The 20,219-nt window shown below is 29.9% G+C and overlaps 1 protein-coding gene across 1 annotated transcript; it reads right to left on the bottom strand.

The window, feature by feature from the left end:
• Nucleotides 1–257: 257 nt before the first annotated feature.
• Nucleotides 258–8,896, bottom strand: LOC123263157. Its single transcript, XM_044725703.1, has 3 exons — nucleotides 8,591–8,896; nucleotides 5,138–5,215; nucleotides 258–1,399 (listed from the first exon to the last, which is right to left on the bottom strand). The coding sequence occupies exons 1-3, from the start codon at nucleotides 8,762–8,764 to the stop codon at nucleotides 452–454; spliced, it is 1,200 nt and encodes a 399-aa protein (XP_044581638.1). The 5' UTR covers nucleotides 8,765–8,896; the 3' UTR covers nucleotides 258–451.
• Nucleotides 8,897–20,219: the final 11,323 nt, after the last annotated feature.

The following is a 20,219-nucleotide window of genomic DNA, read 5'->3' as shown; positions in this document are numbered from 1 at the left end:
CTTTAAGGCGTTGCAATCAGCTTCATAAAAAATTACACATTTTTGTAATCATTTGTTTAATTATAGTTAATTTTAACAATAAAATTTAATGCAATTAATGAAATATTATTCATAAAAATGTATTTAAATAAAATTTGGAATTTTTTTTACTATTAAATGTTATTCTATATATTCAAATATTTTTAACCTAAAAAGGTTTTAAATAAAATACCACAATTTAATAATCATAAATTTAATAATAACTATACATAATAAATTTACATTGTCAATATTTACAATTACATAAAGATATTTGGTTAATTATTTACAAATAAATACAGGAACTCTTAGCTATTAAAACAGCCAGTCTTTGTCTCTTGATTGAGCAAATACATACATAACCTCCTCAACTATTTACAATAATAAACTGTACAAGTATAAATCTCCCTGAGAAAATTTATTTAAAATTTCTTCAGACAATCTCTTCATCAGGAACAACTTTGGGCGTCCTTGACAGTCTGAAGATTGTCACACCGGCAATGACAACAATGATGGCCAGCGCCGCAACAATGGCTGCGAGAAACGCCCAGGGTAGTAAATCCTCATCATTTTTTTTTTTTACCTTCCAGACATCGACGGAGCTGGACCTGGTGTCTATTTCAATGGGGAAGCTTCCCGGGCCGTCATTGGAGGCAATTCTGACGAGATACTTGGTCCCTGGGAGGAGAGAAATCTGGGCGAACTTGGTATCAACGACCTGGTTGCCCATCAGGCCTCCAGTTTCTGGCATCCAGGAGACAACATAGGTCTCTTGATTATCATCATCATCATCATCATCATCTCGATTATAATTCTCCAGAGGGCTCTGACGGACCTGGTGCTCCAGAAAAGGCGGCTGGGTGTTTTCGTCAGAGCGCCTCCTGAAGAAGAACCTGCGGAAGACCTTCTCCGGGATCGGAGTGTCCTGACTGGAGCGCCACTCCACCAGGACCTTCTCGCCATATTTCTCCAAATAAAACTGCCTAACTCGGTCGTTGAAGCGCTTCTGCTCTACGTCTCGCTGCTTGCGGAGCTGCTCGTTGACGTCGAACCAGGAGAGGCTGGCCTCGACAAAGGGACCTTCCTTGAGGGACTCCAGGGTGGGGATCCACTCTTGCCAGCTGTAGTGCCTGATGGTCTCCTCGGAGACGACGATCAGCCAGGTGTCTTGGCGGAGAGAGGGAACTCGGTTTCCTGAGAAGAAGCCGGACTCTTTCCAGCCGCCGTTGACGCTAGGGGGACCCACTTGCCGCAGGAAGATGGCGACTTCATTGGCACTAGCTCGGACTGGTCCGCGAGACGGCGCTGGGAGGCTTGATGGTAAGTACTCTTCTTCTGTTCGGGTTTTACGGTAGTTGCACGCTGTCTGGCATGCTGGGCACTGGAAAAATAAATTATTTAGGATTAATATTGAGGCTGCATTTTAAAATACTCTATCTCTAGCTACATAATTTAGGAATGACCTTGTATCTTTAGAAATAATGACATTTTTTAAAATATAAGCTCATTTTGAGGTTATACTCATCGAGAGCTTTCATTTGAGTACCCACATCAATTTTTCATATATTTCATATATTTATATGTATTATATATATATGTATATATGAAAAATATATCAAAAATGCATGTGGGTACTCAAATGAAAGCTCTTGATGAGTGTAACATCGAAATGAGTTTATATCTTGAAAAATGTCAATAATTAAGAAACTGAGCTTGTATCTTGTGAACTATTGACATTTTTTAAAATATAAGCTCATTCTGAGATTATACTCATCGAGAGCTTTCATTTGAGTACCCACATCAATTTTTCATATATTTTATATATTTATATATATTATATATATATATATGTATATATGAAAAATATATCAAAACTGCATGTGGGTACTCAAATGAAAGCTCTTGATGAGTATAACGTCAGGGTGAGCTTATATCTTTAAAAATTTCAATAGTTAAGAAAATACAGTGCAATTTAACAAAAGTCATTGTTAATTAAGCAAAATTTTATATATTTATAATCAAGTAATAAAAAAATCATTTTATCATATTAAAAGCTCAAATTAAAAATTTCTACTTAAATTTAATGAAAAATCTCTCAAAACAATTTATTACTTCTATTAAATATAAAATAAAAATAATGGTATAATTTTTAACCCGGTGAAATAAACCTCTCGCAATCATCATTATTATAATAAACTCCCTGGAATGTTTATAAAAATAATCTCAGTACTCTATTGTATATTACGGTTGATTAAAAGTAAAGAACCGGGACCAGGACTTACAAAAAATAACAGAGCAATAAATAAAAAATAATAAAAGATTTAAGGTTCCTCAAGGTCTCGATTGCCGGAGGCGATTCATGTTTAAAATAATGGTCGTTCCGGGCCATTTTAACTAATTAACGATCTTATGCTCAGACTAATGTATACCATGCCACATATATACTCCACGATGTGTCAGAATATATAACATATCAAATCAAAATAAATTGATTAAAAATCCGCAAATTTTCTTCCTGCAAAATATCGCCAAGAAACTTTATAACTAATAATAACTAATAGATTTATACTGAAGATCCGGAAAAATTTTCAATTAGTTTCTGCCTTCGAAGGTCGCAACACAGCTTCTGGATTTTAAAATTCCGAACGGAGCATCGATAAATAATTTACCGGTTAAAATATATCGGGTCTGACTAATTTCCTTCGGAATTTCGACGCCCATCACATCACGTAGGATTCTGGTTCTGGTTCTAGTTCGCCAGTTCCGATTATCCGAGCCCAGCTTGAAGATGCGAGAACACTTATATTACCTCATCCTCATCTCCGTAGTTGAGAACAGACCACAGAAATTTAGAGACGCCCCGTAGCGCGGGAAAAACTTCTTACAGCTTAAAGCATAATATAATGTGCACCGAGTACGAGTTTTAGTCTGACCGTATAATAGTCACTCTAACGTCTTTGTTCCGGGTTAGTTTCGAGTGGTAAAAAATATGGAGTAAAAGGACCCACAGATCAGAAAAAGTGGCTGTATAGTTACCATTTACAGCTATTGTTAAATCGGAGAGAAAAATCCAATGGAAAAAAAGCATGAGAGCTCGGATAGCCGCCTCCAACTCTAATTCAGGACCCAGACCTTACTACCTGCTAATTTTCATGCTAGACCGAACATCCCGGCTGAGAACATGAGGACCTAACCTGCCAAGCCCGAGACGAATTTCATTATTCCCTTTTTTTTTTTTTTTTTTTTACTATATACGTTCTTCGGCTTCGCGCCATCAGATCTCGGTTTTATTTCTTATTTTTTTGGCTATTTCTTCACTATTACGTTCTTAATTCACGAGGGCACTCATTGCTTGGGATTTAGGCTGGATTGTTCACCAACAAATTGAGTAATGTTTATTTTATTAAACCTCTAAATAGAGTTTTTTTTTTAATAAATTTTCAATTTTAGTTTTTTATTAAAGAAATTATCTATATTATTAAGAGAATAAGCAAAATTGTCTTTATCTTGTGAACTATTGACGTTTTTAAAGATATAAACTCATCCTGATGTTACACTCATCACGACCTTTCATTTAAGTACCCACATCAATATTTCATATATTTACATATATATATTACATGTATGTATATATGAAAAATATATCAAAAATGTATGTGGGTACTCAAATGAAAGGTCTTGATGAGTTTAACATCGGGATGAGCTTATATCTTTAAAAATGTCAATATTTAAGAACTGAGCTTGTATCTTGTGAACTATTGAAATTTTTAAAAATATAAGCTCATTCTGATGTTACACTCGTCAAGACCTTTCATTTAAGTATCCACATCAATTTTTCATATATTTATATATATTATATATAATATATATGTATATATTAAAAATATATCAATAATGCATGTGGGTACTCAAATGAAAGCTCTTGATGAGTTTAATATCGGGATGAGCTTATATCTTTAAAAATGTCAATAATTAAGAACTGAGCTTGTATCTCGTGAATTATTGACATTTTAAAAAATATAAGCTCACCCCGATGTTACACTTATCAAGACCTTTCATTTAAGTACCCACATCAATTTTTCATATATTTATATATATTATATATATGTATATATGAAAAATATACAAAAATGCATGTGGGTACTCAAATGAAAGCTCTTGATGAGTGTAACATCAAAATGAGCTTATATATTTAAAAACATCAATATTTAAAAAAGTACAGAGCAATTTAACAATATTTCTTATTTAATAAAGCAAACTTTTATTTATTTATAACTATAAGTTCACTAATCACGACAGTCACATGGTGACTGCAAGGTTGCTAGTTTATTATATTTAAAACAGTTATTTTTATGATTAGAATGTTTTATTAAATTATTTTAGGAGTTATTATTGAAATTTTTTTAATAAATACTTAAAAAAATAATTACAGTGAATTTTTGTAAGGATTAGCGTGTCGTAAATTGAAAAATAACTATTTAAAAAGAACCCTTGTTAAGAAATAACAAAAAATCCCTTATAATAATAATATTAAGGATTATATTTTAAAATGCACAAACCGAAAAAGTAAAATGACAAATCATTTTTGTTAGTCAAAAATTATTTCCTAAATAAATTTCAAAGTTTCGGTGTTTGAAATATTAATTCTCAAGCTTTAATTTTATTTATTCTAGTCAAAGCGTTGACAGAGACGAAATTAAAAATAATTTTCCAGTTTTTAAAAATTACTAGAACTACATCTAAATGTTGGGTTTAAGGGGAAAAGATCTAAAGTTTCTTTATTTATTTAACGATCACGACAATTGAATAATAATGAGATAAAAAGGCGAGTTTATTGAATTTATCCCGGCGATAAAAATAATTCAAAAGAGTTGGTTAGATCGACTAACGAGATACTGGTAGACATATATAAAACTCCCAGGCAAATGAGTCGCATCTCTCAAAACAAACACGGCTATAACTCCTCCATCCTCTTCCTCTTTGTCTTATTCCCTCTTACTCTCTCTCGTATTCTTATTCTCGATTCTTATGATACTTTTTTTATTCTTTTTCCGCGAGAAAAAATAATAAGAGCTTATAATGTTTGATAAAAAAATAAATAATATTGTTAAATACTCACACGAAGATACTCCTCTCCTTCGCAAATGAATTTCGTGGTATCCCACTGTGTCTCAAGGGTTTCGCAGTTTTGCCAGCACTGAAAACAATAATAATGTTAATATTCATCGAATAAATAAATAAATAAATAAATATTAAGAAGAATTATGAGGGGGTAAAAGAATTCGGAAAGGATTTAGATGATTTTACGCCAAAAAAAAATCAATTGTTTTAGTTTTCAAAAATGATTAATGCCCGCCATTTTGAAATTAATCGGCCGATTTTATTTTAATTGAAAAATGACACTTTTAATTACTTGAAAAGAAAGTCTCTTCAGTTTTATTAAAGTTTCTTCAAAATTGTAGAAGTTATAGAGGTCATGCAAAAAAATAAATGAATTTTTGAACTATTAGCCGTTTTTAAAGTTCTTAATGCCCGCCATTTTGAAATTAATTGACCGATTTTGTTTTAATTGAAACATGACACTTTTAATTACTTGAAAATAAAGTCTCTTCAGTTTCATTAGATTCTCTTCAAAATTGTGGAAGTTATAGGGGTTATGCAAAAAAATAAATGAATTTTTGAACTATTAGCCGTTTTTAAAGCTGAAAATGCTTTTTGTGGCTAAAATATTGGAAAAAATTATAAAAGATCTTTCTTTAAGGAAATTAAATTTTCTAATATAATAATAATTTTAAAAATAAAAACTAAAAATTTTTTTGTCTTATAAAACTATTCAATTTTTAATTTGTTCTTATTATTTTTATTATTATTGATAAAAAAAAATGTAAGAAGTACAAATAAAGAAGGTAAAAATAAATAAAAAAGTGAAAATGAGCATACCGGCCGGGGGTCAAAAAAAGAGCGAAAGTTTTAGAATAAAAAGCATCAAGCTAACCCGTCTGTTGAATCGAGTAGACCGATTTAACTGGGTTCGGTTACGGGGTCGATATGCGTGTAGTGGTCCTGGTATAGTTTAGGTTCTTAACCACCGAAGGACTAAAGGAATAAAGCGAAGGGTCTCTCATACTCTTAGGATCTGTCGGAAAGCAGATAGAGCAGAGGGAATTAGCTCCAACCTGTTCTACTACTCTTATTTTAAGGTGTACATCCTACATTAGCCGGTCGCCGTTGTCTTTCCTCGTATTTACTTCTTATTCTACGCTTCCAACAAAACTAGTCACCTTATTTTACTTTTTTTATTGTATCTTTGATTGCTGTACCGCCATCACGGTCTGATCTTCGGGGAACTCGGACACTAATGACAAGGTAGCTCTGATATTAACTTACTCCGGAAATCTATGTGATGTTTCTTTTCTTTGCGGAAGTTATAAAAAAATTTTTAATTATGTATTAGAAAAAATTATCATCATTTTTTTAAAATTCAATTTTATTTTACGATAAAAAATTAAAAATTCGAAATAATTTTTTTAAAGCATTAAATCTTATCACGTTTTTTTATCTCTAATATTTTATCAAAAATTTTAATGTAACGTAATTTAAATAACTTTCTTTTGATTTCAATTAGTGATACCATAAAATAAATTTAATTTTCGGAAATTTATGTGATTTCATTAATATTAGATAACAAATAGTAGTTATTTATTTAAAATAAATGTGATTGGATATAACTCACGTCGAAATGTACAAATGTCACTCTATATATATGTTGGGGCTTACGACAATGAATCAGAGATCCAGATGGGGAGCCCCGATTATCTCACGCACATAAAAATAAAATCCCTTATTGTTAAGGTTAACACACATTCGTGAAAGCAACGGGGAGAGTCCTACTCCCTCTACTCCCCACACCAACTATTGCTCATTTACGGCTGTCCTATATATGAATAATATAAGGGTGTCCATTAATTTAGGATCGATTCGATCAACAAAAAAATCTTTGTAACAAAAGAAAGAAGACCATACGCAGTATGGCCCACGCAGTATACAAAATTACCCATTGAAATTTATCCTCGACCCTTTTTACATCCACCATTACAATATATTATTATTATTCTTGATTTTTTTAATTTGAAAAAAATAGCAATATTAATAACTTAAAAAATTTTTATGTTATTATCTATTATTATTAAGAGAATAAGAAAAATTTTGTGGCCGGGATTTTCATATGATAAAATCGGTTTTTTTAGTGAAATTTAGTGTCATTGCAAAGGTCTCTAGACACATAATTGAGAAATGACCTTGTATCTCGTGAGCTATTGACATTTTTAAAGATATAAGCTCATCCTGATGTTACACTCATCGAGACCTTTCATTTGAGTACCCACATCAATATTTCATATATTTATATATATTATATATATGTATATATGAAAAATATATGAAAAATGTAAGTGGGTACTCAAATGAAAGGTCTCAATGAGTGTAACATCGGGATGATCTTATATCTTCAAATACGTCAATAGTTAAGAAAGTACAGTGCAATTTAACAAAAGTCATTATTCAATAAAGCTAAATTTTATTTATTTATAGTTCACAAGTCACGGCAGTCACATAGTGACTGCAATATTGCTAGTTATTAATATTTTACAAAAATTTGAATATTATTACCAAATAAATAAAATATTATCTGTTCATACAAGGGTGGTAACAAAAAACGTTACTTGTTACCCAATTCTACCAAATCTATACATATAGACCAATTTATAAATTTATTTATCGAATCGTAACTATCTATATTATTGTATAACTCCTGAATCAACAATTGAATTTCAATGAACAATTCAATTTACCCATGAGTAAACAATTATACCAAAATTGAAATTAATAATAATAACAACATAGTATATTCACAGCAGTTGGAGTGATAAATGTCATGGGCTATGGTGTAGTTATATATGTATGTATATATGGTGACTGTTAAGTTTTGTCTTGTCTAAATTTAACGGGGATTCGGAATAGGACCCGGCCCGGGGTGCCGTTTAACAACTGGAATAAATCACGGCCTGTCAAATGGAAATTGTCACGATTCAAAAAAAGAAAAAAAAAAAAAATAAATAAATAACGCGTAGGCTTAAAAAATAACGCAGTAATGACTCGGGTATAAATATACTCTAAATAAAAAATTATTTTTCTGCTTTTAGGATTTTTTTCTTTTTTGTGTAAGTTCAATTCATAATTAAATTTTTTTTTTTCTTTTTATTAAAATTCTATTCAATTTTTTTATAATTAAAAAAATTGTCTAATTTTTATGACAATTAATTTAAAGACCAAAACTTTTAATTTTCATTAAAAAAAAAAATTATTGAAAATTTTTTGAAGTAATTTTAAAAAAATGAGAACTAATTTTTTAAACTTTGACCCTTTAATTAGTAGTTGCACGATCATAAAACGATACACTTACAAACTTTATGGAATGAAATGGAAAATGAAGTGTTCGCGGAGCTCGAAGGTAATTGTCTGGAAAGTGGAGCGCGGGAAAACTTATCCATTAACAACAACAACAATTACTCACTTCGCTGCAGAGTGTTTCGCTGCGATTAGAGTACCAATCGCAAGTACCATCTATGCTGTGCTCCTTGATGCACTGGATCCTGCAGTGCGCTATCCTGAGCAGAGGACCGAGGTCGAAGCTCTGCACCACCGTCACAAAATACACCAAACTGATAAACGACACCAGTAAATTCATTTTTCTCTTTATTCTAGTCACTTTTGACGACTTTTCAAGTTTTAAATAATAAACACAGAACAGTAATCCAAATTGGAGGTAAAAATTGTAGCGAGCCCTCGAAAATAGTAAATCAACTGTGACCTTAGTCGTGCTCGAGGCTCTTATATACGTTCGCCCTCTATTTCCCACTCCCGAAAATTTTGGTCCCCCTCCACCGCTCGCTACAACATAACACAGAGAAGAGAAGAAGAGTAGAAGAGATGAAGAGAAGAGAACATCCCTTGTAATTACCTACGGGCTGGTGCTCCTGCATAAGTCCCTCTGTATCTATATATCTCCCTCAGCCACAGCCTCAGACTCGGCATATGGCATCGCCCTCGGCTCCGCTTGCCTTATTTTCACCAAATTGTTTTTCTTACCCAATTTTTTATTTAATATTTAAGAACGAGGGTGTAGTTCATAAATATATATAAAATATCGTCCGTTTGCCAGCAGGCGATTGCTAAAAATATTTTTATGATAGATCTTTTCAGATTCTATGGAAAATTTCATGAAAAATGAGTACTCACAAGATTTTTTAGACATATGTCAAGTCTAGATCACATATTATGTATGTAACATGTCCTTACTTACTTCACATATGAGAAGATAATTTTTGTAATTATTGAATATAGACTTGTGGGTAATCATTTTAAAGAGAATTTTATTCTTTATTTTGAAATTATAAATAAATTTTGCTTTATTAAATAATGACTTTTGTTAAATTTCACTGTACTTTCTTAAATATTGACGTTTTTAAGGATATAAGCTCATCTCGATGTTACACTCATCAAGAGCGTTCATTTGAGTACCCACATGCATTTTTCATATATACATATATATATAATATATATTTTGAAGATATAAGCTCATCCCGATTTTATACTCATCAAGAGCTTTCATTTGAGTACCCACATGTATTTTTTATATATTTTTCTTATATACATATATATAATATATATAAATATATGAAATATGTGAAAAATTGATGTGGGTACTCAAATGAAAGGTCTCGATGAGTGTAACATCAGGATGTGCTTATATCGTCAAAAATACCAATATTTCATAAGACACAAGGTCATTTTTTCATTATGTTAAATTGCACTGTACTTTATTTAATATTGACATTTTTAAAGAGATAAGCTCATCCTTATGATACACTCATTAAGAGCTTTCATTTGAGCACCCACATCCATTTTTGATATATTTTTTATATATACATATATATATATATATATATAATATATATAAATAAATGAAATATTGATGTGGGTATTCAAATGAAAGGTCTTGATGAATGTAACATCGGGATGAGCTTATATCTTTAAAAATGTCAATAGTTCGCAAGATACAAGGTCATTTCTTAATTATGTATCTAGAGATAGAACATTTTTGAATGCAGCCTAAATCCTTATCATCATAAATTGACTATTGACGAGAATGATATGAAACCTTCAAAAGGCACAAATTCAAGTCATAACTTTTCCAAATTTAACCATAAAAACCCATTTTATCATATAAATACACTGGCCATAAAATTTTGCATATTCTCTTAATAATATAGATAATAATAATTTTTTTTTACTATCATATGGTAAGTGTATAATTTTTAACTTTTGTTTCACACTTGGAACATCCAACAATAAAACAATAAAATTAGAAAAACCAATACTTAAAAAAAAAAGAAACAGAATGTTAAAATATTTATACAATACACAGACCAAATTTTATGACACGACAGTATACAGTGAAATTTTGAATCCATTACGACACAAAAGAAGGAACGACGGTATCTTTAATATAATTACGACTCAAGTTCTGAGTAATCGCGATGACTAAATTACCCAGAACTTGAATTTCAAATCCAACTGAAAGTTTTTATATTATATTATATTATATTGTGGTTAAAATGTCGTCCAACAAAACGACGGACTTCCTGTTAGTCCAAAATCGGCACGATAAATGACTGACGCTTTGAAACTTTTAGAAATCTGGATAAATTTAAACTAAAAAGGGATTACATTGGGTTTTAAAAGCCCCGGCGATTAGAATAGAAGGGATTAGATTAAATTTTGCCGTAACAAAGCGTTAAATTTTGGACAAAAGGAAAATTTTACAATGAAATGCAAAGGAAGAGAAATCGGGTTTGAATTTTCACGCTTACTATCAATAGGTTATTTTTATTCGTCGCTTGTACGTGTCGAGAATCTCGGAAAATTGCTCCAGCTGAATAGAAAGTTCAGATTGGAATCACGATTGCTATCGGTACGTGTTAGAGTACTCCTATCGCTCGATCGTCAAACCTACCCGGCAATAAATAAAAATACCTATGGTACTATACACATGGAGTCTATTCGGGTAATATTATCTATTCCTTTCATTTCTGAGTGTTTATCCTCGGATATTTACTTTAAACGGGAAACAAAGATAAAATTGTTTTGTGGTTAGTTTTTTAAGCGTTCAAAATTTTTATTCGTTTTGTATTCGACGGTCTAGAGTTTTATCTAATGAATTTTAAGTACTTGCCGCTTTTACACGAAATTTAACCACAGAAACATCTACATTTAAACAGTTTCAATGGATTTTATGGGATGTTTCATATTTTTATAGTAAATTCGGGATTTTATAAGTTACAAATTTTGTATGATACATTACAAAAAGAAAAATTACTTTCCAAATTAATTAAAAAAATTAATTTAGCATTAAAAAGTGTCAAATTTTTTATAAAAACTAAATTTACACTCTAAATTTTTGAAAAACTCGATTTAGAATTAAAATTTCGTCAAAATTATTTATAAAAAAAAATTTTAACTCTAAATTTATTAGAAAATCAATTTAGAACTAAAAAATATCATATTTTTTTAAAATTTTTATTATTAGGACGTAATTTACACTTTAAATTAAAAAAAAATTAATTTAGAGCTAAAATTTGTTCATAAAAAAAAAATTTACACTCTGAATTTATTAAAAATTCAATTTAGAGCTAAAAAATCTCACATTTTTTTAAAATTTTAGTTTTAGAACCAAATTTACACTCTAAATTCTTAAAAAATTTGATTTAGAATTAAAATTTCGTCAAAATTATCTATAAAAAAATTTTAACTCTAAATTTATTAGAAAATCAATTTAGAATTAAAAAATCTCAGATTTTTTTTTAATTTTTATTATTAGGACCTAATTTACACTTTAAATTAAATAAAAAATTTATTTAGAGCTAAAATTTTGTAAAAATTGGTCATAAAAAAAATTTACAGTCTTAATTTATTAAAAATTCAATTTAGAGCTAAAAAATCTCAAATTTTTTTTTAAATTTTAGTTATTAGAACCTAATTTACACTTAAAATTAAAAGAAAAATTAATTTAGAGCTAAAATTTTTTCAAATTGTTAATAAAAAAAAATTTACACTCTAAATTTTTAAAAAATTTGATTAAGAATGTAAAATTTCGTCAAAATTATCTATAAAAAAAATTTTAACTCTAAATTTATTAAAATAATCAATTTAGAGCTAAAAAATCTCATTTTTTTAAAATCTTTATTATTAGAATCTAATTTAGACTTTAAATTAAAAAAAAAAAATTTATTTAGAACTAAAATTGTCAAGAATTGATAATAGAAAAAAAATTTACACTCTAAATTTTCTAAAAAATTTTAAAACTGCATTTAAACTCTTCCTAATTCAACCCCAAAAAATTCTCCATCTTATCCTTCCATTAAATTACCCGAAACTTTCATCTTTTGTCCGGCTCCTCATCCATTTCCAAAAAAAATCCATATTTATATTAATAAATCAGCAGTTGGACAAAACTGGTTAGGCATCAAACAATTCTAAAAGCTACAGCCGTTATATTATTATCCTAGCGTGAAAGACGCTCCCCGGGGATCGGGCATGACACAAACCTTTAGCAGCTCACGTGTCACAGTCGCAGTCAGTACTAAATAAAAAAAAAAAAAAATAAAAAAAAAGCACCCAAATGAGCTGGGAACGCCGATGATCCGACACCGACAGACCCGTAGATACTCCACACAAAGTAGAAGCTCCAGCACCCGGAGTGTAATCTGTTATCCAATTTCTCGGGATAAAATTTATTGGCATAAAATAAAACCGGGATCAATCAAAAACTACCCACTGATATTGATATCCTATAATGTAATAACATTTTACCGTTTAATATCATATCGAGTTTAATACCGAAATAGCTTCCAGGAACCTGCGGCCGCCCGACAAAATGTAAATCTGCAATATATATAAATATATATTTATTTCAGGCATGCAAAATTCCAAGGATTGCTATTAAATTATATTTTGTATTCTGTACTGGACCTAAATATACCATGAGGAAGCCATCCAGGTGTAAACTCTGCCGAAATTAGGTGACCATCCATTTAAACATACCAATTCAATTGTTTCCGCATCCCTTAGGAGGTTTTCAGGACAAACAGTTGATTAGTTTATTATTTTTTCAGAAATTTAGAATTTTCAAAGACACATTAGGGATTGTGCGTCTTGATATTCGATGACATTAGGGATTTTGAGGCTCTAAAACTCTCGATGAATTTTTCGTTTCGAATATAATTTTTTAATATTGCTAGAAAATCGAACGCGCTTTGCGCGCTTCTGTCAAAATGTTTATTGGCACCAATTTAATTAATCATTATTTTTAAAAATTTTACTCATTTATATTTAACCGTTGCCATGGTAATTATTGCCATAGTAACCGTTGCTATAGTAATTGTTATCATGGTAACCGTTGCTATGGTAACTGCTGCCATAGTAACCGTTGCTATGGTTACTGTTGCCATGATAACCATTGCCATAGTGACCGTTGCTATGGTAATGGTTGCTATCGTAATTGTTGCTATGATAATGGTTGCTATGGTAACCGTTGCTATGGTAACCGTTGCTATGGTAATTGTTGCTATGATAACTGTTGCCATGTTAACGGTTACTAAAGTGGTCACCATAGCAACGAAAAGCGACAACAATGAAAACGTCACATCAACTTTTTACTAAAGGATTCATCATAGACTTATAGATCTGTTTTTGCATTTTCTACAAAATTTTTAGGCCAAACTGTTGATTAGTTTATTATTTTTCCAGAAATTTAGTATTTTTATACGCTTTTATGTCATATGTATCACGATAGAAACACACATATATGGTCTACAATAAATGAATATGTCTTAAGAAGGACCATAAAATTCGGATGAGGACCAGGAACTCCGAAAGAAGGACCTTTCATATTACATGTATATGCAGCCCATATATAATAAAATATATATATTTATTTATATTAATATAAATATAACAATAATGACAAACAGTCATTTGTAGACATCCTGTCTTTTATGCGGCGATGTACTACTCGTCTTTTCTGGGCGGGATATAATAAAGTAAGGCGAATAAAAAATAAGATCCGTAGAATAGGATCCGAGGATCGAGGCTCAAAGGGAAGCTACTACAGACTTCCGGCGAGAGGGATAGTTTTATTATATTTTCAGTGATTATCCTATCCTGGGTACACAGCCACTCCCAGATCCTCTGTCCTCTCGCGAGGTGCTTTTATACATATATTTGTACATATGATTGTAGGCGTAGGTTCCTCAGACAATGAGTCGAACATACAAGCCCGATCTTTGGGAACTTTTTGTATCAGTTGTTGAGTTAGGATGTTTGTCGCTATTGTCGAGCTTTCGCCGGATGTGAGATGGATTAAATTAGCCTCGATTGACGTTGTGTAGGTCTATGGGATATTTTTTCTTGTTTACGGCGATAAAAATATTTTTTTTCGGTAATGAGGGCTAGTTACTATAAAAAAAAAACTTTTTTTTAGTTGGGAAAATTTTAAGGATGTAAAATGAGGAAGGAAATTTTAATTGGAGAGATTTTATCGGAATAAAATACTTAGATGCGATAAAAAATATTTTAATGGTACAATTGGGTGTAATTAAATGAAATATTGTTATTTAAATTCAATGGTAAGAAAGAAAAGAATTAATTTATTATTTCCTTATTAATAAAATAATTTTTGATTTTAAATTAAAAAATAAAACAAGGGCTATATATTATTTTTAATTGCCCTACTTGTCTCCTTAATTACGAAAAAAATCTATTTTCCCATCCGAATTTAGACTCCCTAAAAAAAAGACCCATTAAGTTGTTGAATATTTATTATTATTAGTGACATATAACATGTGATATGTTATATCTACCGGGAGAAGTTATGAGTTTAATAAATAAAGTTTTAAAAAAAGTCCATGTAGGTAAAATCCCCATAAACAAGTTAAAAGCCATTTGGATTTCCATTTTCGAAAATAGCTTCTAAACTTGATAACCCACTACACTCTAAAAGCGTTTTCTTTACGACTCGCGATATCGACAACCACCGATCTATAAATTTACTTTCTCTACCGGCATTCAACGTCCATCGACATACTCATCCTCGTATGTACACTTTATACGTATTATGTTACAATGTTACAGTTACGTTGGCCAAATAAAAGGTAGTATAATTTTATAAAAGTATGATTGATCCAATCGATGCGATTTTTACAACGAAATCAACATCAATTTACTGGTAATGTATCAATAAATATTATTATTGTTATTATTTGTGCTACATTCGAAAATACTCTATCTCTAGATACATAATTAAAAAATGACCTTGTATCTCGTGAACTATTGACATTTTTAAAGATATAAGCTCATTCCGATGTTACACTCACCAAGAGCTTTCATTTGAGTACCCACATCAATTTTTCACATATTTTATATATTTATATATATTACATATATGTATTTATGAAAAATATATCAAAAATGCATGTGGGTACACTAATGAAAGCTCTTAATGAGTGTAACATCGGGATGAGTTTATATCTTTAAAAACATCAGTAGTTAAGAAAGTACAGAGCATTTTAATAAATATTTTGTGAACTATTGACATTTTTTAAGATATAAGCTCATTCCGATGTTACACTCACCAAGAGCTTTCATTTGAGTACCCACATCAATTTTTCACATATTTTATATATTTATATATATTACATGTATGTATTTATGAAAAATATATCAAAAATGCATGTGGGTACTCAAATGAAAGCTCTTGATGAGTATAATATCAGGATGAGCTTATATCTTTAAACACGTCATTATTTAAGAAAGTACAGTGCAATTTAACAAAAATAATTAAGAAATGACCTTGTATCTTGTCAACTATTGAAACTTTTAAAGATATAAGCTCACCCCGACATTATACTCATCGAGATCTTTCATTTGAGTACCCACATCAATTTTTCATATATTTATATATATTATGTATATGTATATATGAAAAATATATCAAAAATGCATGTGGGTACTCAAATGAAAGCTTTAAATGAGTGTAACATAAAGATGAGCTTATATCTTTAAAAATGTCAAAATTAACGAAAGTACAGTGCAATTTAACAAAAGTAATTTATTTAATAAAGCAAAATGTTCTTTATTTATAGTTTACAAGTCACATAGAGACTGCTAGGTTGCTATTAATGATATTAATAATATTATTAATAAAATTTGTTATTTTTTTTTTTTATTTGAAGAACATATGTATATAAATATAAAAATTATAAATTTAGGTGTGTGTTTGTGTGATTTAGTTTCCCAAATAGAGCCTCGGATTATCCACAGACATAGAACTCACACCTCAACTCTGTCAGGTCACGCGAAGTGTGAACGGAATAAAGCGACAGCACGGGATCCATCATGAAATAAAATAAATTCTTTCAAATCCCTGGGCGGTGTAACAAAGCAGAAAATTTCAATTCCAGTTTGCTTCTTATTATTATAAATGTTTCTTATTTTTTTATTCTTCTTCCTTCTTTCTATTATTGTTATTACTATTATACGTATGGCCTCATATACTCACACGCTGGAGAGAGTAAATATAAAGCGAGCCAGAATTTTTAGCCGCGGGATTTTCTATTCACGTCTAGTTTTCGCGTCAAATAAATCGAGACAAATTTCCATTGTGCCCTTTGATGGGTGACACTAAAGACGCTGGAGAAACTGAGGGCACAAAGGGCAGGTGGTAACTAGACACCGAAAAACTGTGACACTGTGACACTGCGACTTTGTGTGTTGTATTTGAAAAATAGTCACTGCGCTAACCTGGTATGGACAAGATGAAGCTTTCGGTAGTCGGTTGTTGCTCAACACAATGCACCCGACAAATTTACCAAATTTATGGCCCGAGTTTATCGTCGAATTATTCGATCTTCGATTTGGGGAATTGAGAATGTCCTGGCGAGTTATTAGGTTTCACGGACCACTGCTCACAAGTTTCTCCAGGATCAATTAGGATTTGTGCCAGCTCAGCGCCCGATTAGTAAGACTCTACCATCAAAATTAATAATCACTTTTTTTTTGGCATACCATTACAAAGTTTTTTTTGGTTAGTGCTAAAAACATTTTTATTACTCTTCATAAATTTATTTTATAAAAATTAATAGAAGACTTCATTATAAAAGACAAACAAATTATTTTTAAAAATTTAATCAAGTAAAATTTAGCAGCAAAAATTTTTTTACTTCATTCAAAATAATAAATTCCTTCAAAATAATTTTTTTATCGGTTTAAAAAATTTTTGAAATTTATTAATTAAGTATAAGCTAGTATTTTTGAACATTTTTTATCAATTTAAAATTAAAATTTTTACTTTATTTAATAAAGTAAAAAAATTATAAGAAAAGTAAGCTATTGTATTTTTAAATTAATTAACATTTAATAAAAATTAATTAGATGTTAATAAACCTTTTTTAACAAAATAATTAATTAAGTATTAACAAATTTTGATTTAATAATTTATTACCTATCAATAAATTTCATTAAATATGACCATATTTTTCCATCACTAAATTCATTTTTGCATATAGCTGTTTTTTTGCAACCAAACTATCTAATGACTGTAAAACTCTTCAAAATTTGTCATAATATATCTCAATTACTTCACTCTTCAACCAAATTCTAAAATTATAAAAATTTCCAAAGTTAGAGCATCATTAATCATTAAAAAATAGAAATTCGATCTTAAAAAAATTTCGGATAATAATAAGCTCAAATGTTGATACAATTCACCGACCTCGACAATCTTAAGGCGTTAAAAAATTTTTGGATTTTGTTAATTAAGTATAAGCCAGTATTTTTGAATAATTTTTATCAATTTAAAATATAAATTTTTATGTTATTTAATAAATTAAAAAAATTATAAGAAAACTAAGCTACTGGTATTTAAAAATTAGGCAACCATGATTAATTAACAGTTAATAAAAATTAATTAGATGTTAATAAACCTTTCTTAACAATTAATTAATTAATTAACTATTAACTAATTTTGATTTAATTATTTTTTACCCACTCATAAATTTCATTAAATAAGACCAAATTTTTCTATCATTAAATTCATTTTTGGATATAGCTGTTTTTTTGGAATCAAACTATCTGATGACTATAAAACTCTTAAAAATTTGTCACAATAGACCTCAATTACTTCACCCTTCAATCAAATTCCAAAAACATAAAAATTTCCAAAGTTAGAGCCACTATAATTATTGAAAAATAGAATTTCGATCTTCAAAAAATTCTACAAAAAAATTTCGGATAAAAATAAGCTATATACAATTCATCGCCACCCTCGACAATCTCAAGGCGTTAACTGTAGAACTTATTTATCACTCCATAAATTCTTTACGTTCTTAACCCTGTCAGCGCGGCGTGACTTTTATTCGCTCACTCGCATGAAAATTCACGGCGGCAGCATCTACGACGGAAGCCCGCTGAAAATTGCGGAGGATGTAATTTAGTGGGGCGATTGGGATGCGGTCTGACAATCTTTGTCCTGCAGGTTCTTTTAATTCAAAGAGGTCCTTCTTGCTTTTATCTCCGTTTGGTTAATTTTATTATTGTATTTCTTTGCGTGCGGTCGAGTACCGAGGACTCTGTCGGAAGGAGCAGCAGGAAGTTGCGGTGAACCTCCGCATTACCGATATGTCCGAAGTTCTCTTGCTCTTAGCAGTAAATCAAATTTGGTCTTTTATTTGGACCGCCTTTGGTTTCGGTGGCGGACCTCCCTCGTACTAAACTCTCTCATTTAGATGACTCCTTGCGGTCGGTCCTTTCGACAATAAACAGACAACTGAAAAGAGAAAACACAGCCCGACATTGACAATTCGGGTTTTAGTTTAGTTTTTCTCAACTTTCTCTTCGATTGTTCCAAACATTCCGAACATGTTTATGATTTTAGGTTTTTTCTTTGATTTTTAAAATATTTCCGCTGTAAATTTTTCTTATTTTTCAATTTAAGAATAATTTTTATTTAAACAGTAAAAAAAAATTTATTTATTTTTATATTAATAAATTGAGAGAAAAAATTTATTTTTGAAAAAATTGGTATTGTATGAAATTAATTTCTCAAAAATTTTATTTTTTAGCTGAATAAATAAAATTTTGCTTTATTAAATAATAACTTGTGTTAAACTGCACTGTACTTTCTTAAATATTGACTTTTTTAAAGATATAAGCTCATCCTGACGTTACACTCATCAAGAGCTTTCATTTGAGTACCCACATCAATTTTTTATATATTTATATATATTATATATATATGTATATATTAAAAATATATCAAAAATTCATGTGGGTACTCAAATGAAAGCTCTTGGTGAGTGTAACATCGGGATGAGCTTATATATTTTAAAATGTCGATAGTTAACAAGATACACAGTCATTTCTTAATTTTTTTGTTGAATTGCACTGTACTTTCTTAACTATTGACGTTTTTAAAGATATAAGCTCATCCTGATGTTACACTCATCAACAGCTTTCATTTGAGTACCCATTTGCATTTTTGATATATTTTTTATATATACGTATATATAATATATATATATAAATATATGAAATATATGAAAAAACGATGTGGGTACTCAAATGAAAGATCTCGATGAGTATAACATCGGGATGAGCTTATATCTATAAAAATGTTAATAGTTCACAAGATACAAGGTCATTTCTTAATTATGTATCTAGAGATAGAGTATTTTCGAATGCAGTCTAAATACTTGTCATAATAAATTGACTATTGGTAAGAATGATATGAAACCTTGAAAAGGCATAAATTAAAGTCATGACTTTTCCAACGATACCAAATTTAACTATAAAAACCCATTTTATCATATAAATACACTGGCCACAAAATTTTTCTAATCCTCTTAATAATATAGATTATTTACAAAATAGTAAAAATGACTAATTTAAAAAAAAAAATTTTTTTTTTGGACACGTTTAATAAATAACCGTAGCGTACTTTACCCAAAATTCCTAGAGTGTTCCATTAGCCGGGAATAGGCGAAAAAGGAGCTCTTTTCGAGCTGGATCATTACCACCCTCTCGAGCAA

Source organism: Cotesia glomerata, linkage group LG4, assembly GCF_020080835.1.
Source record: "Cotesia glomerata isolate CgM1 linkage group LG4, MPM_Cglom_v2.3, whole genome shotgun sequence".
In the NCBI taxonomy this organism is placed as follows: domain Eukaryota; kingdom Metazoa; phylum Arthropoda; class Insecta; order Hymenoptera; family Braconidae; genus Cotesia; species Cotesia glomerata.
This window is presented reverse-complemented; position numbering and strand designations above follow the sequence as displayed.